This window comes from Nannobrachium achirus, assembly GCF_963921795.1.
Source record: "Nannobrachium achirus genome assembly, chromosome: 10".
NCBI classification, from domain to species: Eukaryota; Metazoa; Chordata; class Actinopteri; order Myctophiformes; family Myctophidae; genus Nannobrachium; species Nannobrachium achirus.
In genome coordinates this window covers 46613059-46636398 of record NC_137819.1, presented here as the reverse complement: position 1 = coordinate 46636398, position 23340 = coordinate 46613059, and the positions used below count along the sequence as shown (strand labels likewise).

Genomic DNA, 23340 nt, shown 5'->3' with positions numbered 1-23340 from the left:
GTAAGTATTCGTCGTTACAATCAGGAGATCCTAAATCTTCCACGGCAACAGAGTTTGATTGGATGAGAAAGAAGCCAGCCAGTTGTTTTTAATGGAAACCACCGGCATTTAACCCCTGCCACAATCCCCCCACCCCACCAAACCACAACAATGAAATCAACAACAAGGGATGATTTGAACCAATTACACATAATTTAATTCTAATATCATGTGTCTAAAACGTGAGTTCCAGTAAAAATGTAGGCAGGCTATTGATATCTATAAAGTCAGTAAGTTGATAGGATGGATGTGCTGTGTGCCTAGACTGCCTACTTTGCTGTTGCTGCCCAACAACCAATGTGTCAATCACAGCGCCTTGTCCGTCCCTCCGGGCCATGGGATCGTTACTATAGCCCAACAGTTTTTGCCGGCTCGGGCGGACCTCTTTGTCTGACAGGGGAACGCATGCTCTTTTGTTAGTCTTTTTCTTTGTTCAGACGGGGAAAAAGGGGGTCGGTTGAGGGATCACAATTTCTCACCCGTCGTAATTCTCCAGAGTAATATAGAAAATGCAAATCGCGAAAAAATATCTCACAGAAGGTCTGATCCAGTTCACGATCTTACTCAGTTTGATTGGAGTTCGGGTGGACGTCGACAGCTACTTGAACGGCTACTTCACGCCTCACGAGATTAACTTGGGACCCAGCTCAGCCTACATCCAGACCCCCTTCCACAGCCTGAGAGACAATCTAGATGGATACAGCGTCCACCCCAAATGTCCCGAACTGGACTATTTCTTCGCCAGTCGCCGGCTACTGGACGAGGTTCGGACACTCGGGTCCCCGCGGTTCCCCACGCAGCTAAACGCGTGGCTGGTCCACCAGGTGCCTGACACTGACAGCACCGGGACCGACGAGCACTCGGACAACAGCGACGGCGTTGACACCGTCCCTGGGCTGGACGGCACCGGGGAACATGCCACCGATGACGGTCATCAACACCTGCCTGACAGGGGACAAGAGGAGTGCCAAACAACAAGGCCTTGCCCCACCGGAGCCTGCAGTGAGGAGGATCTGCAAGAGGCAAGTGTTTGCAGTCAGTGATTCTCAACCATTTTAATTTCAAGGACCCCCAGTTTGACATGCATACGCTACGGACCCCCATTTAATGGTATTTCTATCTAGGAGACCCCAATTTATATTGTGAATTCAATGTTAATTCAACTGTCGAGGGTACAAATGGAACCAAATGGGCCCCTTGTGTCCATTTTGTACATTCTGATTCTGATCCAGAAGTGTCCATTTGGTTATAATTTAGCTGGGGACCCTCTGAAACTCCCTCAAGGACCCATGGGGGTCCCCGGACCCCACTTTGACAACCAATGAGCTAAGTGATCTAATGTAGGCCTATGTCGGATCACTGCTGCGTGGTGAAGATAAAGTTCCTTTAGGTAGGTAGGTAGGTAGGTCTACTCAATTAATCCCCGAGGGTAAATTCAAGTGTTACTTTACTGATGTTAAACCACAGGCCAACTGGAGCTGATGCGTGAACTAAATGTTTCACATGTGGCTTTAATACTATGATGGAGAAGCCAGAGGAGCTGCAGTTAGCTATATGTGTTGTTAGCTTGCTAACGCCAGTCTATGAAGTTATGCAATGATTGGCCATTCCACAGGTCACTTATGTTCCATACACAAGGAAGCTGAACTCAGCATACAGTGCATTCACATTTTAACTTTCACTTTGGGTAATGTAAAATCAACTGGTAAAGGTTGACTGATTTAAACGTGGGTATCTGTGATACTTTAAATTGCACATAAATGCAATTGTTATGTACACAGTTACAGTATTTAGGCTTAACCCAGTCTTACTGGTTCATTGCACATCTTTGCAAGTCTCCCAGCTGAATGTCCAGTGCACCTGTTAGCCCTCATTGTTTAACAAGCCCATTGTAATAGGCTAGTAAGGCTACCTAACCCACAAGTCAGAACCTTTTGAATTGTGACTTTTCTCCCAGATTAAGTCATATTAAGCTACTTCCTCAACAATTCAACTATATTCGCTGTGAGTCAACTATTCTTTTGTGCCTACAGTACATCGTTACTGTTTACATCAACCAATCAGCAATCCGTGATTCAGATTGGAGTTCCTTATTGGCGCAGATACCTAGATTGCATTTTTATGACCATGAAGTTGTGCCACTGATAGATTGTCATACTCATACAATGTCTATCTTCGTGCAGTCGTTCATAAAGCCCACCTCTGATTCCCCATAGTGAGCCAGTTTTTCTGGTTCATGGGAGAGACAGCTGCTACATATAGGCTCTATCTATGTGATCCCAGAGGCCTGTCCTGACTCTGTAACTGTATCCCTCTTGTCTGGCTGCACCACCACCAGCTGCAGGGCTGCAGAGAGGTGGAGAAGTGAGGCTTAGTCACACACCCTGTTTGCTTACACAAAAGCAGTGGACCACACTCACACAGCCCTCCAAGGAAAGTCCTGGGGACAGAGATCATGTTGACATATCTTTGATTCTTCACCTACTTCTTCTGCTCAATATTTTTGTTAAAGAGCCTACATTTTGTGTAAATGTTTTCTAAATGAGGCATGAGTGAAGGACTACAGTTGAACTTAGTGCAGATTATCAGAGGCATTTTGGGCTGGACCAGCATCATCATCAGAATTCTGCAAGTCCAGACAGAGAGCCTGCTTAGAACTTTCCCAAGCATTTACATATACCGTATGTCAACATAGCAGGCGCTCCCCTTGACTCCTCTCATAGCCCCATAGCTTATGTAATTGGGGCAATGAATTTAGAAATGAGAAGAACATTCTGTCCTCGCAGATAGGTGGCAACCTACATTTAATGCTGCAGTAAGGTGACTAGGGTGTTGTTGCTGACAGGTGGAAGTAAGCGCTTCCTTTATGATTAGCCTTATTAAACACTTTTGAGAGTTAAAGAGGACCAAAGGCCTAGTTTTATATGGGAGAGTGTTTTTTGCAGGTCTTTCAGTCTGAGTGTATCAAAAAAGCACCTGGTGGCATTCACCAGTATCGGCAGGTTAGCATTTCACCAGGTTAGCATTCACCAAGTGCCGGCAGGTTAGTATTTCACCAGGTTAGCATTGACCCACTCACACATTCCTAATGCAAAGTGTCCTGGCGCGCGCACACACAAAGTCCTTGAGTTCATGTATCAGGAGTCAGGACTCCATGACCACAGTTGACCGGCGGCAGATAATAACAGTTGTGTCTGACAGTGAGTTAAGCTGGGCTCAGCTCCTTGAGCAGTTACAACCACTGCTCATTACAACAAACTCTCTGCGCCAGAACAGACTATGGATTGTTGTCTCAGACATCCAATTAAAAAAATTGCTGGATTGGGCTCACTGAGCCAGAAATACAATGATCTGCATTAAATTGCTTGCAAACAAACCAATAGAATGTTTCAGTTTTTCCTTATTTTTCTCTTTTCTTTGTTGTGCTGTTTGTCAACTGTATCTTATGTTTTTCTTTCTATCTGCATTTCTTTGCCCCACCTAGGAAGATGACACCAAAGAGGAGGAGGCCATTGTACTCAGTCAGCTGACGCATAGTTCTACACTGGAACAAGAGGTGAGTGTCCAGTGTTCACCTCCTTGCTTTATCAATTGGGGCCGATCCTGATCTTGCAGAGTCCTAGACCCATTGATTACCGATCGGTGGGTGACGGAATAACATCAGTATGTTATTCCAAAACTTCATAGACCAAGGTTATTCTCCTCAAAGAAATTACCGACAGTACAAAGGCAGGGCCCATAGCCACTGAGGAGCAGCCAATGGATAGATCTTTGTGCCCATACATGGTGTTCCATGCAAGCCCACACTGTTTCGTAGGAACACTTATTTCTAGTTTGAGAAGTGTTATCACAGGTTCTCCAGAACTTGTATCATGAATCAACAGAGTATTCCCCATTAGTTACAAATGTCATCCTAACTCACACAAATGTGAAAAGTTTTGACAGAGATATTAGGTTCTCACGAGTCTCACAACCCAGTGGCACTGGGGACGCGGGAAACCAAACGCATTGGCAACCAAAACAAGATTTTTTCTATCAAGAAATGGTAAAAAAAGAAAGAAAAGTGAGGTCCTGGCGACCAACGTGAAGAGGACAGCTACTTGACTCCTCAGTCCTCTCCTCCTCATACATACATCTGTTCCGCTTACACCGACGGAACAAGCAGCAAACGCAATACACACCCACAACTGTTTCAGCTGTTCATAAACGATTTACTTGGGTATTATGTTCAATATGAGCGGGTGGTACAAAATACAAATACATGGACCATGGGTCCATTTCGTTCCATCTGTACCCTCGCAGAGTTAATTTTATATTGCAATGACGTAACGTTACCGAGTGGGGAGATAATTCTCACAGACAGACAACCAGTTACCAACAGCTGATGCAATAGAGAAAAACGCCACAGATAAAATCTAGAGCTGGATCAAGAAACTCCGGTTGCTCCTGGCTAGAATGAAAATGCAATATGTTGTTACACTTCTAGCAACAAATATTGTCTAAATGCTTCAGTTTACAAATGTGTGTGTACAGAACCAAGAACCCTCGTAATACTGATGTGAATAATCCTAATTTATTGTGTATCAGCAAAATCTGTACTTGGCTTTCCGATAACAATCTGTCATTACACCTTGGTAAAACGGAATCCATTCTTTTTGGGTCCAAACATTCCCTTAGTAATGTAAATGCAGATGATTTCAAGGTCAGAGTTGACAATATAATCATCTCAAGCAAAGAAGAGGTTACCTGTTTAGAGAGGTTACCTATTTGGGCTGCATTCTTGACAACAAACTGATTGGGAAAGAAATGATCAAGAAAGCAAATCAAAGAACAAGATTCTTGGCCAGAATGTCCTCTGTCAATAAAAGTGCTCTCAAGACTCTTGCTGTACCCCTCATTCAATGACTAAGCTTGCACTTCTTGGTTCACCAACATCTAAATGTCACTACAGTATAAACTAAGCTTCAGACCTCCCAAAACAAACTGATCTGACTACTTCTCAGCCTAAAGCCCATGACCCACCTAATTCCAACACACGTTATAGTCTGGGATGGGTCAGGGTAGAATACTGGGTTAATCAAATAAAAATGGGATTGGTATTTAAGATGGTCAAAGGGGCAGTAAGGACAGAGAGAGGCATGCACATCCCCAAAAAAGTGGTACAGGGTGCTGGACTAAAAATACGTACATGAAAAAGAAGGTGAAGTCCGCACACTGGTGGCTTGCTCCCGAAGTTGATACTTTATTAATACATTAAAATCGACAACGTTTCGACGCCCTTCGGCGTCTTCATCAAAGGGGCAGTACCCTCAATACCCTCATACCTGACTAACTACTTCTCCAAAGTGAGTGACACCCACAGCCACAATACTAGAGGGAGTGACAACAATCTGGTGCCACCCAAATATAGAACAAACATGGGAACATTCTCATTTTACAACAATGTGAATCACTGGTTTCTTTCAAAACTAGCCTGAAAAACTATCAGGAGACCACAAGGGGAGGTAAATGCAATTTCCCATAGAAAAGCGGTGTTATCAGGGGTTAAAGTTCTCCGTCCTGGGGACGGATTTCCGTCCTGGGGACGGATTTCCGTCCTGAGGAGTCCCTAGGGGCTATTTATGAGATCAATGGAGATTTGCAAAAAAAATAATAAAGGGAGTGGGGGGGTGTAGCCATGACCGCGATGTTAATAACATGACCGAAATCGTCAAAATGCAGCATAATACTTGCTAGTCAAGTCAAGTGATCTCCAAATTACAATGCATCCCTCCCGAGCGAATTATTTTAAAACATCTATGTGACTATGTATGAAGATGCGCTGCTCAGATGTGCAACAGGCTGGCCGCTGCCGCTGCCCAAGCAGCTGCTGTAACTTGACACCATTCACACCAAGTCAAGGTCCAAGCGTTAGCCATTAGCCTCAGTTAGCTTAGTTTTTAGCCCTGGTTTGTGGCTGACTGGCTGTGTTGTGTGCATGACGTGCAGATGTGCAAGCTCATAATGTGTACTTCGGATTTTAACGGTGAAGTTATGGAATTCGCTCTGTATGGATAGCAGTGTCCAAAATATGAAATCACGAGAATAATGGAAGTCACAGGAGTTTTACACCATGTAAACAGCAGGTAGGCTATGGCTATCTACACACAGGGAAGGCAGCAGTAATTGACAATAAACGGTTGCTTACGTTCTCTTGCATTAAAATAAGCAACTGAACACTTGTTATGTTTGCCAATCAGAGATTCGGGGGGGTTTACTTGTCACTCACAAAAGTTATCCATACAGATGCTAATTCAAAACTTCGGGGCAGTGTTTCATTTGGGACCGACGCAGCGTAGCCTATCATGATTGGTGCTCATGGCTGTACTAGGTGGAGGTTTCTCCACTACGTGGGCAGTGTTTCTCATAACATTACCCACGTGTGGTGGTTCAGTCAACAATATGGAGCGGTTTAGTTGTGAATGAAGACTCGTCTCGGACGTGCTTAGCACAGTCAAAAACAAATGGAGGTGGCCAGACTCTATACTAATGCAGCGAACTAACTGCAGTACTGTATAGCATCCCCACTTTGTTTTAACATGGGTGGATTGTTTAGCTGTGGTTGGCTGGATGAAACGTTTGACACAGGAAAGCCATTCAGGTCCCTGTTTCTGTTGGGTGTGCAACAGAAAGCTATGTTATGGCATCAACGGTAAAAAGACGCTTTTCAAACGGCGGCGGGGGGAGGGGGAATACATTTCCGTCCGTCTTGGGATTTCTTTTTGCTTTAACCCCTGTGTTATTCATTGCTGATACTGACTTAATTTTTTTCTTCTCTTTTTCTTTCTCTTGTGTTATTCTTTTTGTGCTATGTTGTCATGTTGATTAATTGAATACATACGACCACAAGCATTCATGCTGTCAATGTTGTGTCTTGATTTGCCTTTTTCAGAACCTGCTGGATAGCCCTGCTACCCTTTCTGACCTGGTGCATCCTCATCCCATTGACATTGACCAGCAATGGAGCAATTTCCTTGCACTGCCTGTCACCGACCTAGATGTAAGTTATCTCCATTTGATAATGTCAGATGTCTAAAGGTGGCTGCACACCAATGCAGACACACTGTCTGACAATGTCTCAGCTCAGATTTGCTATTTTGTTAAACAACAGAGTAAGCAATGTTTCCCCATGTATTTCAATGATCCTCGTCTGTTGCCCTGAGTGTAAAGGTTGTTGCATTTCAACATTGTGAGCATGCACAAGAAGAGGCTGAGACAACTACTACTACTGCTACTACTGACAACTCATCCAGCAATGGCTTGCAATAGCCAAAAAGCTGTTTATTACAAAGTAGAATCAAATAGCAGCAGGTCTGCTCAACAGCAACCAGGCGTGTAGGGCTTGAACAAGATATAGCTACTATGCAGACAGACATATTTAGTTTTTGTTTCGTAGCTTTTCTTTTCTCTAAAGTGCCCTCCAGACGATACGCGTTTGCCGTGGGGGCTGCCGCTAGGATCAGCGGTGGCCATGCCGCGGTGAGACACAAACACACTCGTTCAGTGAGTAAATGCCGCACGGTATTTCACAAAGATGAACACAATCCATCTCTCACCGCCCAGCGCCCGCATGCACACACAAGCACGCTCGCGGGGATTTTCACGGGACTGCGCCCGCTCGCTTCGCCGTCTCTAAACTTCGCTGCGTGGCTGAAATAGCCTCCCGCCTCTCATTGAATATGAATTACTAGGAGGCGGTGACCGCGTATCGTCTGGAAGGCACTTAAAACAAACGTTAAGAATGTGATATAGATAGCACGATGCTTTGCTGACCTAGTTTCAAATGTACAGAATGTTATTTGGATAGCATGTTGGTCTGCCTACCATTGTGTACTTGATTGTCCAGTTTCTTTGAGGCTCTTTCTAGTTTAGATTGTGTTTTAGATCAATTGTATTTATTGCGACCATAGGTCGCAGTTAACTTGTCAGTAACGTCAGAGGGTAACGCCTCAGGGTCTATATAGCCTCAATGTCTATAGCTGACCTATGACATCACATTGTTGTGACATCACATTCCGTCCTTGTCCCTTGTATGCCCAAATATGGAGATCCCTGATGCCATCAATATTAAGCTCATAACTTGGAATGCCTGGTCTATAACATAAGACATCTATGATATCAGACGTCAGTCATATCCATATATGGGGAAATATTTTGTCCACATTTTGTCCAACTTAAACAACCAACCGCAACATGAATCACACTTGCAAATGAATTCCGTCATGTACGAATTCCGTCCTGCGCGGCCTCTCCCTTTTCGCCCTTAGGCGTCTTACTGGTGTATATATACTGTTAGTATAGTTGCGACCGTCAGGTCGCAGTTTAGTATCAAAACCTCCACCGGCCGTCCGTCGGTCACACGTCACACGTCACACCTTTGCCCTGCTCATATCTCCGCATCAGTATGACATCACACTGCTTGGTGTGTGCCGTCAGGGTCATTTGTGTACGGTGTGATGTCATACTGATGTCAGCAGTGTGATGTCATACTGATGTCAGCAGCTATGTCTCTATATATGGAGTTATATGTTGTTCGTGTCCAAATATGGGGCTTGTGAGGTCAGACTTAGTGAGATTCGTCGGTTATCTCCATATATGGAGGGAGAACCAGCTTATGAGCCGATGAGTTGTGTCAGAGTCGAGATCCTGCTTGCATCTAATCTGTCGGTAGATAATGCCGGTCTTATATAAGGGTCATTTGTGTACGGTGTGATGTCATACTGATGTCAGCAGTGTGATGTCATACTGATGTCAGCAGCTATGTCTCTATATATGGAGTTATATGTTGTTCGTGTCCAAATATGGGGCTTGTGAGGTCAGACTTAGTGAGATTCGTCGGTTATCTCCATATATGGAGTGATGTGTTGGTTATCTCCATATCTGGAGATTCAACCTTCAACGATTTTGACATCTTGTTACTAATCTGTCGGTAGATAATGCCGGTCTTATATAAGGGTCATTTGTGTACGGTGTGATGTCATACTGATGTCAGCAGTGTGACAGGAGATAAGCGACCAACGGTCGCTTATCTCCCGATTAGGGAGTCTTACTGGTATATATCTATCTATAAATGCGACAAATCTCTGTCTGTCTGTCTGTCTGTTTGTTTGTTTGTAATCCGCGTATCTCGAGAACCGTTCGTCCCACCGGCTTCAGATTCGGCACGCGCGTTCCCCGCTGCGGCGCGGAGTGCAGTGCCGGGCCTCGGCCCGACTCGGCATGCGGTTTTCCCGAAGCGGCGCGAAACGTTCGGAATCTCCTTACGCGGAGCTGATTGTTAACATCAGGCTGTTCCTGAGGAAATCGGCACAATCGCTGACTCATTGTGACATCACTTCATAAAAGGCTCTGACATCAAGTACGCCAGGAGTCAACAAAAAATCTCTGTTAATGTGTACTGACTCATTGTGACATCACTTCATAAAAGGCTCTGACATCACGTACGCCAGGAGTCAACAAAAAATCTCTGTGAATGTGTATGTATGTATGTGAATCTCGAGAACCGTTCTTCCCACCGGCACGCGCGTTCTCCAGATATGGGCATAAAATGAATCCCCGAATGCGGAGCTGATGTCTGACATCAGAGTTTTCCGCATCCGGTACTGTGTGTGCAGAGATCTCCATATATTGGGGTTTGCATTAAAGGGTGGGGACAAAGGCTAACAGAAGGCAAACAGATGGTCAAAACGGGTCCTATGACAACATGACAACAGGTATATTGGGGTTTGCATTAAAGGGTGGGGACAAAGGCTAACAGAAGGCAAACAGATGGTCAAAACGGGTCCTATGACAACAGGTATATTGGGGTTTGCATTAAAGGGTGGGGACAAAGGCTAACAGATGGTCAAAACGGGTCCTATGACAACGGGTATATTGGGGTTTGCATTAAAGGGTGGGGCAGGCATAAAATGGACGCAAATAGACAGATATCTCCATATATGGGCATATGGGCATAAATGGGCATATGGGCATAAAATGGACCCAGAACTATATCTGCAGTGATCTCCATATATGGACATAAAATGGACGCCGACAGACAGACAGATACAGATATCTCCATATATGGGCATAAATGGACACAGGCAAACAGATGGTCAAAACAGGTCCTATGACAACAGGTATAATGGGGTTTGCATTAAAGGGCGGGGCATTCATTCTCCTTACGCGGAGCTGATTGTTAACTCATACAGTGCCAAACGACTTTTAGATCAACTTTCTCACTATGGACTTCCCTGCCAGACGACTTAAATCGACTTTTACTTAGAAAAAAACAAAAAAAAAAATTTTTTTTCAAAAAAAAATGTTTGGACCCCATTAAATCTAGTAAACATGATTTCAATCGCGATTTTGCATGTTCCACCCCCATACAACCCCATCTTTCATACAGGATAGCCATCTTTGCTTACATAACATGTAAAACATAATGGCTATTATCTCAAGAATGCCTGAACGGATTTCCAATCTGTTTTTTTTTGTTTGAAAGCTGTGAACAGCCTGCACAAACATGGTGCATGATCTGTGCATGGGCGTGCATGATCTGTGCACTATAAATTACATGGAAGTCTATGGAGAGGGCTGGCAGGGAGAACCCAAAGAAGGCATATTTAATTGGCAGTAACTGAGTTAACATCAGGCTGTTCCTGAGGAAATCGGCACAATCGCTGACTCATTGTGACATCACTTCATAAAAGGCTCTGACATCACGTACGCCAGGAGTCAACAAAAAATCTCTGTGAATGTGTATGTATGTATGTGAATCTCGAGAACCGTTCTTCCCACCGGCACGCACGTTCTCCAGATATGGGCATAAAATGAATCCCCGAATGCGGAGCTGATGTCTGACATCAGAGTTTTCCGCAACCGGTACTGTGTGTGCAGAGATCTCCATATATTGGGGTTTGCATTAAAGGGTGGGGACAAAGGCTAACAGAAGGCAAACAGATGGTCAAAACGGGTCCTATGACAACATGACAACAGGTATATTGGGGTTTGCATTAAAGGGTGGGGACAAAGGCTAACAGAAGGCAAACAGATGGTCAAAGCTGGTCCTATGACAACAGGTATATTGGGGTTTGCATTAAAGGGTGGGGACAAAGGCTAACAGATGGTCAAAACGGGTCCTATGACAACAGGTATATTGGGGTTTGCATTAAAGGGTGGGGCAGGCATAAAATGGACGCAAATAGACAGATATCTCCATATATGGGCATATGGGCATAAAATGGACCCAGAACTATATCTGCAGTGATCTCCATATATGGACATAAAATGGACGCCGACAGACAGACAGATACAGATATCTCCATATATGGGCATAAATGGACACAGGCAAACAGATGGTCAAAACAGGTCCTATGACAACAGGTATAATGGGGTTTGCATTAAAGGGCGGGGCATTCATTCTCTATTTACATCGTTCCCGAGTTGGCCAGGTCGCCGACTAGACGCTGGGCCGCCCTTCGGGCGGCCCAGCTTCTAGTCTATCTATAAATGCGACAAATCTCTGTCTGTCTGTCTGTTTGTTTGTTTGTAATCCGCGTATCTCGAGAACCGTTCGTCCCACCGGCTTCAGATTCGGCACGCGCGTTCCCCGCCGCAGCGCGGAGTGCAGTGCCGGGCCTCGACCCGACCCGACTCGCGGTTTTCCGAAACCGGCGCGAAACGTTCGGAATCTCCTTATGCGGAGCTGATTGTTGACATCAGGCTGTTCCGGAGGAAATCGGCGCAAGGGCTGAGTCATTGTGACATCACTTCATAAAAGGCTCTGACATCACGTACGCCACATGAGTCAACACAAAATCTCTGTGAATGTGTATGTATGTATGTAATCCGCGTATCTCGAGAACCCTTCTTCCCACCGGCACGCGCGTTCTCCAGATATGGGCATAAAGTCTGACATCAGAGTTTTCTGCAACCGGTACTGTGTGTGCAGAGATCTTCATATATGGGCATAAGTGGACAAAGACAAACAGATGGTCAAAACGGGTCCTATGACAACAGGTATATTGGGGTTTGCATTAAAGGGTGGGGCATTCACGTGCATATGTAATCCGCGTATCTCGAGAACTCTTCTTCCCACCGGCACGCGCGTTCTCCAGATATGGGCATAAAGTCTGACATCAGAGTTTTCTGCAACCGGTACTGTGTGTGCAGAGATCTTCATATATGGGCATAAGTGGACAAAGACAAACAGATGGTCAAAACGGGTCCTATGACAACAGGTATATTGGGGTTTGCATTAAAGGGTGGGGCATTCATGGGGTTTGCATTAAAGGGTGGGGCATTCATTCCCTATTTCAAATTCGGCACGTGCGTTCCCCACCGCAGCAGGTAGTGCAGTGCTCGGCCTCGACCCGACCCGACCCGATACACGATTTTCTGGAACCAGCACGAAAGGTTCGGATTCTGATGTCTGACATCAGGATTTTCCGGAACTGGCACTGTGTCTGCATAGATCTCCATTTATGGGCATAAAATGGATGCAGACAGACAAATACAGATATCTCCATATATGAGCATAAATGGACACAGGCAAACAGATGGTCAAAGATCTCCATATATGGGCATAAAGTGGACGCAGACAGACAGATACAGATATCTCCATATATGGGCATAAATGGACACAGGCAAACAGATGGTCAAAACGGGTCCTATGACAACAGGTATAATGGGGTTTGCATTAAGTTTGTCTCCTCCTCCATCTGTTTGTCTGTGTCCCTTTATTCCCATTATGGAGATCTCTGTATCTGTCTGTGCCACCGACTGTGTTGCAGACACAGTGCCGGTTCCCCCTTTAATGCAAACCCCATTATACCTGTTGTCATAGGACCCGTTTTGACCATCTGTTTGAAAAAGCGACAGAAATCTCATATATGGGCATAAAATGGACGCAGATAAACAGATATCTCCATATATGGCATATATGGGCATACAATGGATGCAGAATCACAAAGATCTCCATATACGGGCATAAAAGGGACACAGACAGACAGATACAGAGATCTCCATATATGGGCATAAAATGGACGCAGATAGACAGATATCTCCATATATGGGCATATATGGGCATAAAATGGACCCAGAACTATAACTGCAGTGATCTCCATATATGGACATAAAATGGACACCGACAGACAGACAGATACAGATATCTCCATATATGGGCATAAATGGACACAGGCAGACAAATGGTCAAAACGGGTCCTATGAAAACAGGTATAATGGGGTTTGCATTAAAGGGCGGGGCATTCATTCCCTATTTACATTGTTCCGAGTTGGCCAGGTCGCCGACTAGACGCTGGGCCGCCCGAAGGGCGGCCCAGCTTCTAGTACTATATAAATCAGTAAGACATCTAAGGGCGAAAAGCGACCTCGCCCTAAAGGGCGAGGTATTGATGTCACCTGTCATGTCACAGTGATGTGTCAGGGGAATCACAGTGTTAGGCGTTACAGCCAGGCAAAGATACGGTCAACCACGTTTATTATTTATTGTAACTGTGCTGTGCAGTCAAATTGATTATGATCTCCTATTTAGGACTTGGACCCTTTGATTATGGAACGACTTTCTGATCTCGGCTCGGACATGGGCGGAGCCATCAGCCAGGATGTCAGTCTGCGTGATGCCATGGTAACCAGGGCCGGACTCTACGGAGCCATGTCGGAGAGGCCTGAAGGCAGGCTGGCAGCCCAGCGCCCGCCGCCATTCTTTAGACTGGAATCTGCCAATGCCTCTCACTCGCCGTCAGGGCTGAGCCTTGGCAGCGGGGTGCTCCCCTTTGCCTCGGTATGTAACGCCACAAGGAATGTGTCATCGTCCCATGGCACTCTGGATGGTTGTCTGGACGAGGCGGTGTTCGAGCAGATCAACCTGCTGGGTCTGGAGGGCCTGGATACCATGGACCACCAGATTATGGAGAGTCTAGGGAACATCGACCCCCGAGTCCTGGAGGACCTGGACTCTGATTCTGGTCTTTCCCTGGAGAGCAGCTCCCAGGGTCCGACCTCCCCAGGTCAGTTGGTCTGTAGTTATTCCCTTGATGAAACGTCCTCAATGTAGTAGTCTGGAGTATGGCTGGAGTATGGCTGGGCGATATGACTTTCAATTAAACTAATATTTCAAACGTTGGTCTCGATTACGACTAATAATTACTTTTATATGGTTGGCAGAGGGACAGCAGAGCCCAGGATTACAGTTTAGGCAATTGGCACCGGTTGAAAAAATGGGTTACAAATTTGTGGGATAAAATGTTTTAAATAAATAAATAATAATAATGACTTTTATATGTAGTATACTGTAGTATACTGAAAATAGCCGATCCAGAGATGGACTATTTTAACTGATTTGTACGCCACCATTATACAATGAAGTATAATACCATGGTTAAGTGGTTAATCACTAATCAGTCTAATCCAAGGGTCTTCAACAGGGGGTCCGGGACCCCTAGGGGGTCCTCAGAGTTACTACAGGGTGTCCTCCAAATCTTTTTTTTTTTTTTATATTAACCACTTGAATCCTAGCGTCCATATCCTGAGAACTTTAGCCAAAAATAGCAGATCTACAGCGAGGCGTTGTGAGCTTGTAGATCGGCTATTTTCGGCAAAGACGTTTGGTCTAGAGGGGAAAAAGAGCAGAATAAGTACAGAGTGAAATGTCAAGTTAAGTATTGACGGTTCAAGTGGTTAAATGCGTATCTGAAAAAACAAATTGACATGAATCCAAAATACAATGATGATTGTGCTGTCAAACAATTAAACTATATGGAATCTATGAAAAGGTTGTGGGAGCCCCTGCTTCATCTCACTCTCATCTAAGGGGTCCTTGGCTTGAAAACGTCGGTTGAAGACCCCTGGTCTAATCTATTTATTCGATTATAATCTAATAATATTTTTTTGTGTCGATTTGTTCATGTGTAAGGAAAAAAGTATACAATTAAAAAAAGTTTTTATATGTTTTCGGTAAATTGCCCAAACATCTGATAATCATTTTGAACTCTTCACTCGCCCAGGTACATTGGAGGAGGTGTCATCGTCGTCGTCCAGTTCATACTGTGGAGATGAGGGCGGGGCGACGGGCTACAGCAGTGAGGTGGACTCCATCCCCACCAAAGGCGTTGCCGAGTACACCACACTGTGGTCACCTGTGGATCTGAGCGAGAGTGTGTGGCACGACCACAGTTACTCCTCCCCGGCTTTCCTCCACCAGCCTTCAGCAGCAATGTTCCCCCACAAAGGCATCAAGGAGGAGCCTCTGAGTGAGGACGAGGACCAGAGCATGGAGGACCGGGAGATGAGCCGCGACGAGATGCGCGCCCGATCCATGTGCATCCCCTTCTCCGCCCTGCAGATCGTCAACATGCCCGTGGAGGAGTTCCTGGAGGTCCTGGAGGGCCACGGCTTCTCGTCCGACCAGGTGACCCTCCTGAGGGACATCCGACGGCGCGGAAAGAACAAGCTGGCCGCACAGAACTGCCGCAAGCGCAAACTCGACGCCATCTCTGGGCTCCAGGAGGAGGTGGCGAGGCTCCGCGCCCAGAGAGACAGGCTGCTCAGGGAAAAACAGCTCACCACCAAGACGATGGGCGCCGTGGGTCAGCAGATACAGCAGCTCACCAGGGACGTGCTGTCCAGGCTCAGGGATGAATCAGGACAGGCCCTGAGCTCAGAGAGATACACCCTGCAGTGCGGGGCTAATGGAAGGGTTGTAGTTCAGCCCATAAGAAAACCTACTGTCTCCTCAACAGTAGGAAGTAAAACGGACAAGAGGAAGAAGGACAAAAAGTGAAGCAGCGTGGCCTGCTGGGACATGGGTGTTTTGTAGGTTTTTGCATATTTGTGAAATCACTTGCCTTTCTCTGGTTTGGGGATTTCCTTCTTTGAAAGATTTGGGATTCAACTCTGTTGGGAGCCCAAAAAGGGCAATAACTGAAAAAATACAAACTCAACATATCTGTAAATACAACTCCTTGGTTGGGGAAAAACGTAGCTTACACACTGGACAGTTATATTTTGCGTATGGTTTTACATGGGCTATTTGGTTACTTGTGGGTGATACACAAGTGATGATACCAATGACTTTGTCATCTCCTACAAATTTTACACTGTTGACCGAGGAGACAGCCACATTGTATAAAGGTCACCATAGCTAACCACATGAGCCCTAGCGTCCCTATTATTGGGCAAGCTTTTGTTAAAAATGGCAGATATACCTGTATAGTTCACAACGTGACCTGTTGAGAGCTTGTAGATCAGCTATTGTCTACAAAGAGATTTGTTGTAGTCTGGGGAATGGAGGGTATCGTGTATAGAGCCTTGGGGGACCCCGGCCATTAGCGTACCGTATATAGGCTTGAATTAACAAAACAAAATGGAGGTTCAGATTTGGTTCACTCTTGAATACAATTACAGTATGTGTTTTTGTGGAAACAACCTAATATCTGTAATCACAGTACTGTCTCTCCAGGAGATGCAGAGTAACTATTTGGAGTCTGAAAAGGTAATTTTTCATTCTTAGATCGTCAAAAGGCAGCATCAATGCATTTTGCTTATAGAGCAAATGTAACTTGTACTGTATGTGACAGAACATTTTAGATAATCATTTCACATTTGTGAGGAATTCAGAGATCAAAGGTAGTAGACAGTTATAATGCTGCCCCTATTTCTTGTCAAAGGTAACTTACAACAAAATACCAATGACAAATCTCAAAGGCCTTAAGTTAAATTTGTATTTTGATTATTGTGTGTATCAGAGATACACAGTTGTGCGTTTGTTATAATGTCTTATTTTTTTTAAGTGGCTACCTTTTTGTGTTATTTAAATTTAAAGCACAGTTAATTTGAAGCATAGTGAATTTTGCTTATGCCCCTCATTTGAAGTACTTTTGTTTGCGTTTTTGGGAGTCAAAATGTACTCCCTTTACCTCATCCACAATTTATTACATGGTATGATGGTATGATTTGGACAGAGTTTACAGAATACCATTTATATTTCTTGCCATTGCATTCGTATAGATGGGAGTTGAGGGAACTGCTATTACTTCACAACATATTGTCACTTAAATGTACCAAAATCACTTATGTGTGGAAACGCCTATATGTGTGCTATGTGAGACGATACTATCACAAAAAATATAAGATATGTTGTATATTTCAATTTCAGCATATGAATAGAATAAGTTGAACAGAATGTTTGGAAACTGAAAAGGAAAATATGTTACTGGTTTAAAAATTAAGATTTCAAAATTGTGGATACAAATATCCATAATGCAGTTTGTTTGTATGTGCGAGTGAGTGAGATATTGAGAAAAACGCACTAAATATACTAATATGTTTGTGTGGTCTTCAACCTTGAGGTAGTTTTATTGAGTCCTCATAAATTCATATTTATTTTTTAATTTCCTTTTCCTTTCATTTTTTTTCTCTTTTTGGTCTGACCAAATTCTTTCATTACATTTTTTTTTCCTGAGTTGGAAATTAGTGATTTTTTTCTTTGTTTTGTTTGTCTGTTTTTTACTTCAGTATGCATGGTGATTGACAAATGTAGAAATGAGTTCTCTGAAGAAAGTGCTGTTCTTGCACTTTCATTCTTTCTGATTAAAAGAACTAAAGGAAAAATGAAGCCTGTTATTTTAGAACTTCGCAACTGCTACCGTATGTGTGTGTGTGTACGTGTTAATGATAGATGTAAATAGTGTATAAAGTGAACACTGACACGAAGAATGTTGAAAAATGGCATACAAATCCGACATGGCAATAATGTTATGGAACTGCACTGTATCTGTAAAATGTTAGTTTATAATCAGGGGCAGTGATATGACAGGACAATGGACCTTGATGTGATGATCATCTGGGCCTTAATGGGTGGGTGGGAGAGGTAAATGCCAAAGACAGTTGTGGTTAAGATCCCAGAAGTTTGAAATTAATATCCTTTTTTCGGATTTAGAGATGACCAAGGCCTGGGTTGGTTGTTTGAGCTGGGTTTTACATGATCAACTGGCACTAGAGTGGGATGTATTTCGTATTATGGACTTTGAGGGGCAGCATTTAGCCGAAGGTCGCCTTCTAGCCAGCCGGAAATACCCGAAGAAGCATTACCTTCCTTGGGTAGCGCGTTTTTGTGGCTTCACGGCTCCCGTAGAAAATAGTTAGTTTGGCGCGTAGGTGCAATCAGAGAACAGAACGCATACAGTAGGCAGAGTCTTCTCTCTTCATCCCAATCCACGCGGTTCTGCAGGTCCAACACAACAAAACAACTCTACAAACAGTTTTCTACTTTTTTGGCAAGTAAACAAGGTATGTATGCATGTTAAGTGTTGTGTTTTTTTTTTTCCGGAGTAACGCGCGAGCACACTGTAAAGGCTACCAAATAGTTTAACGCATGCTTGTAAGTTTGGAGACGCCGCCAACAGACAATGCATTGTCTGCAGAGTTGCTAAGTTGCATGCTAGCCTAGCCTAGGATATTTAAACCACGGCCGGTGTGTTTTTCTTGCGTGCTTATCGTGTTTATGAACATGCAAAAAGTGTATGGCCCATGATGTGAAGCAAAACGGACGATGTTATCCCTTTTAGACATGAGGCCGAGTCTACAAATGTCTGCTAAAGGCTTTTAGAAAAACTTATCTTTCAGTGGTTCTCAAACCGTTTCATGTCAAGGACCCCCAAGACTTATGTATTTGGCAGCGGACCCCATCTCAAAATATGTTGTTCCTGGGACCCCCAGAAGCAAAGTTTTTAGTTAGAAATGTTCACTTGAAATATATATTATAATATTTAAAGATTTGCACGTAATGCACCCAGACGAGGGCGACGCGTTGTTGTGAGCTTGCAGATCTGCTCTTTGCGCGAAAACGACACGCAAACAAATGTAATTCAGGCTTTTGCTGCTGGCTGACTGCGAACGACAAACCCCTGTCTAATAACGCACGGATATTTAGCGACAGGCGGTCTATTGCATCGAATTATACTTTAATTAACTTTCATTGATGCCACCTGCCAGGAGAAACTCCAGCATAAGTTTAAATGTCCATCTAATCTAGGCCTGCGTCTGGTGGCTAACGGCTAATGCTAGCAAGCGGACCATCTTTTTTCAGCTGGCCCATCCTACCCCATTGAGTAGCTTATTACCGGTGGTTCTCTAACTTTTTCATATCAAGGACCCCCATATTGGCACTTGGCTATAATAGCCCGCGGTTCCCCATTTTAAAAGATATGCCAGGGACCGCCGCGAGATTTTCTTAGCGGCTCCAGCCTCCAGGAGTGATTCTCAACCATTTTAATTTCAAGGACCTCCAGTCTGACATGCATTTGGCTACGTAGTACGGACAGACCCTCATTTAATGGCATTGCTATCTCTGTGACCCACCTTGATATTGTAAAAGCAATGTTATTTTAGCTCTGGGTACAAATGGAACCAAATGAACCCGTTAGGGTCCATTTGGTTCCTAACTATCATTTAGCTGGGGACCCCTTGGAGCTCCCTCAAGGCCCCCTGAACCAATGCTTATTAGCAGTTTGCATAAGAAAAGCACAGGACAGTACTGTTCACATACAAGGTCTACTAATAGGATTTAAACCCAAAAGCAAAGCACACTGGCTTGGGGTCCTCTTGTACTCATTGGAGACTAAAGTGTATGGTTAATGTGTACATGAGTCTTTCATGTCAAGTACCCCCAAGTTAATATGTATTTTTCCATGGACCTCCATCTGAAAATGTTGTGCTAGGCACCCCCATACAATATTTGTTATTAAAATTCTTCAAGAAATATATTATTTAAAAAAAGAATAAGAAAAAAAATCTATTTCCACATAGTGTGAAGAGCTTTTGCTTGAAGCGTCGCTGCTTTTTGGACGTATCTCCTTGTTTTTTTTGATCGCCGACCCCTCAAGGTGGTGCACCACTAACAAAATAATTAGAGAAACTAAATGTTGATAATAGAATAATAAGCCTGTGTGAGATGGGCACCACGGTAACCGATTTGCGCATTTATATGTCTGAATTGTGCATCTATGCCAGTTTATTGCACTTTAAATCAAAGTTTTCTCCTGTTTTAGTGCAAGATGGGCAAAAAGCAGAAGACAACAGCAGGAACCAAGTCGAAGGACGCCACTGCGGCGACGACGACGACGGCCACTATTGAGGTTCCTGAAGAATTTGTTGTGGAGAGGGTTATTGACCAGCGCATTGTCAATGGCAAAGTGGAGTTCTTCCTCAAGTGGAAAGGATTTACAGAGTGAGTTCACGGTGTCCCTGCTCCTGCACCCCTGAGCAGGACGTTCTTCCTTTGTGCATGTGAATGTTGCTGTTTATGCTCATTGTCGTCATTGTTGCCATTTTCTTCAGGGCCGACAACACCTGGGAGCCAGAGGATAATCTGGATTGCCCTGAGCTGATATCTGCATTTCTTGAAGCACAGAAGGGCGTGACGGAGAAGCCTGTACCCGTCAAAAGAAAGTCTTCAACAGAGGATCCTGAGACAGACGCTAAGAAGAAGGATGTGGTGAGTTTCATAACATTCTACCTTTTCCTGGAACATGAGCCATGACCATTTATTGTTTGATAAATGTTCATTGCGTTTGTCGTTTTCTTCTTCTTGTAGAATGAGAAGCCCCGTGGATTTGCCAGAAACCTAGATCCAGAGAGGATCATCGGTGCGACAGACAGCAGCGGCGAGTTAATGTTTTTGATGAAGTGGTGAGTTACAGATAAGCAGCAAGTCATTCACACAGCTGAACATATAGCAATGATCTGGCAGATTTGAAATTAATTCACATTTCATTAATTTGAAGCTCTAAAGCAGGTCTAAGCAACCTTTTTGATATAACATTAAGTGTCATGTTTTTTTGTTTTTTTCTCTCTCTTCTTGATAATTGGTGCCATAGCCATAGCTGACCCCCTTCTCAAAGTATTTAGTGCCAGAGTACACGATTTGTAAAAAAAAAGAAATGTCTAGGTTCTCTTGAAAATGGTATATCTAAATGCTCACAAAACATTGTGAACATGTAGATGGGCTGTATTTAGTATTATAGAGGTTACCCCCTGGTACCCTCACAAGGACCTGGGGGTCCCCGGAACCCACTTTGAGAACCACTGACACAACAACGAAATACCATATGCTGTGAATATAAGGAAGTGTTATGTGCAGGGGGTAATTTGAATACAGATGCGAGGGGACGTAAATTAATTGACTACATTTAAAAGAGAAATCCTCTAACTTATGCCAGTGATGACGTTCCCATTTTTGCCTAGGCCTGCTCTAATACTTAACCTCTTCTCTGCCCTACAGGAAAGCCTCCGATGAAGCAGACTTGGTTCCAGCCCGAGAGGCCAACACCCGTTGCCCTCAAGTGGTCATCTCTTTCTATGAAGAGAGACTGACATGGCACTCATGTCCCGAAGATGAAGCTCAGTAGTACCTCCCTCTGCCCCCCCCCCCCCCCCCCCCCCTCTCACTCCCTCAATTTTCCTCAGGACTGACATTTACAGTTCTTTCATGTTTCGTTCATGGGGTTTTCAAAACATAGTTTAAGAGGTTTTCAAAACGTTTCTAGTTTGTGTCAGGCACAAACTCTTCATCTGGAAAGAACCCAATGGAAATAGTTGCATTGCACAGTGAATAGAACTGATTTGCTTATTACATGTGTTATGAGGTTTCTTTTCTTTTTTTTTTTATAAATAAACATGTTTTTATTTCATTCTTGTACTGGGTTTTTGTTATGAAAAGCAGCACATGTTCCTCCTGTTTTGTCTATTTGTTTTGTTTGTTCCCATTTTACAACTGATGGTTTTTAAGTGCATTATGGGGTGTATATTTTATTTCCCTTGAAGTATTTGCACTTGGTCAAATATAATAAAGTTTATATTATGGCTGTCACTTGTTTTTCCTTGATGTTTATTACATGAGGTGAGGGTGACTTGTGGATATTATAAACTGGAGGTCAAATCTCTCAAAAAAGATATATGCACAAATAGTCCTGACTCAAAATCATACTTCTAATGATGTCTTTAGTAACAAAAATATGAAGGAAAAACAATCATTGTGTGACTACCTAAGAACTGAACTACTGTGCTATTATTACAGAAGTTAAATGAATTGAATGACCCCTCTGGGCTAGAGCTAAAAGCACACTGTCTACTAACATATTAACATCTAAAACCCTTCCGTTGACAGGTGTCACCCAGGGATCTAATGGCCAACTTTGGTCCCGCCTTTTAATCCTGCCACCAAATCTCTGCAGAAAATAGCCCACAGTGATGATGGGTGATAGCCCAATGTGCATCTTGTAGATCTGTTTTTATTGCAGAATGTTTGCCTATTATGACATGCCCAGAATAGGGACGCCATAGGGTTCATGTTGGTCAAATGTTTCATGATTAAAACCATTACTTTCTCTGTGTTCACAAAAACAAACTATTTGGCATGTACTGGGTGATAAGGTCAATACAGCACAAACTATATTTGTGTAATTGACCTCAGGCAGTTATCAGTTGTTTACATAGGTAGATAAACCAACCTTTGTTGATACTTGGGGAAATTCAGGTGTTATAGCAGCACCGCAGTAGGCTTTAAATATACAGGTAAGAGTAGTGAGATACACAAGATGTATAACTATATAGGTAACAATAATTATGTGTAAAATACATTTTACATGTGGGCCAAAAGGATTGTATTAGTATTTTTTACATGTAGGCATAAATATGGGTGGCTGGGATAGAACAGAGAAGACATGATAGGCCTACTACAGAAATAGTCACAATACAAATGTGCACACCCCATATCCATGCAAGACCTACAGTAAAGCTATTAGAGTGCATACATGGACAGAGCGGTAATTTACAGACAAGTAGCGCTCCCATAAATAAAAGAGAGGTAGAACTCTGTCACTTGTGAAATCAGCTGAAATAGCCTATGTAGCTAAAACTCTATAGATGGAGCACCCTTAGGCTATTTGAAGAAAAATGGGAAATAAATAAATGCAGATAGAATTGTTTTAAAATAAAAATAAATATGTATATCTTGTAAATATCTATAGATTTCTATAGACCTTTATTCATTCCAAGCGAAATTCAGGCGTCATAGCAGCATCACAGCAAGGTAAGAGATAAAATAGGTAGACCTACATTATTTCAAAAATATAAACAAGAATAGTTTTAGATGGGTAGACTCTAGCTCTGGTCCAGACAGAGTTAGGTAGACTCTTGCTGAGCCTTGGAACCTTTTTACCTTGATATTGTTGACAATAATATAAATGGGTCTATTCAATTAGA

General features: G+C 43.5%; 2 protein-coding genes across 2 annotated transcripts; both read left to right on the top strand.

The window, feature by feature from the left end:
* Nucleotides 1–548: 548 nt before the first annotated feature.
* On the top strand, nt 549–16177 carry nfe2l3 (nfe2 like bZIP transcription factor 3; the record flags this gene model as incomplete). The annotated part of the gene is made up of 5 exons (XM_080735530.1): nt 549–1061; nt 3524–3595; nt 6971–7078; nt 13613–14095; nt 15098–16177. 5 exons carry the CDS (start codon nt 549–551, stop codon nt 15857–15859), a joined length of 1938 nt encoding a protein of 645 aa, XP_080591656.1. The 3' UTR covers nt 15860–16177.
* A 2050-nt stretch (nt 16178–18227) lies between these two features.
* Nucleotides 18228–21873, top strand: cbx3a (chromobox homolog 3a (HP1 gamma homolog, Drosophila)). Its single transcript, XM_080734389.1, has 5 exons — nt 18228–18366; nt 20127–20305; nt 20416–20572; nt 20672–20766; nt 21359–21873. The coding sequence occupies exons 2-5, from the start codon at nt 20133–20135 to the stop codon at nt 21483–21485; spliced, it is 552 nt and encodes a 183-aa protein (XP_080590515.1). The 5' UTR covers nt 18228–18366; nt 20127–20132; the 3' UTR covers nt 21486–21873.
* The last annotated feature ends 1467 nt before the right edge of the window (nt 21874–23340 follow it).

Excerpts from the sequence above, each read along its gene's own strand:
- cbx3a (XM_080734389.1), top strand. The coding sequence starts at position 20,133 with ATGGGCAAAAAGCAGAAGACAACAGCAGGAACCAAGTCGAAGGACGCC. Across the intron at positions 20,573-20,671 it reads ACGCTAAGAAGAAGGATGTG|AATGAGAAGCCCCGTGGATT; the intron begins GTGAGTTTCATA and ends TTCTTCTTGTAG. Across the intron at positions 20,767-21,358 it reads TTAATGTTTTTGATGAAGTG|GAAAGCCTCCGATGAAGCAG; the intron begins GTGAGTTACAGA and ends TCTGCCCTACAG.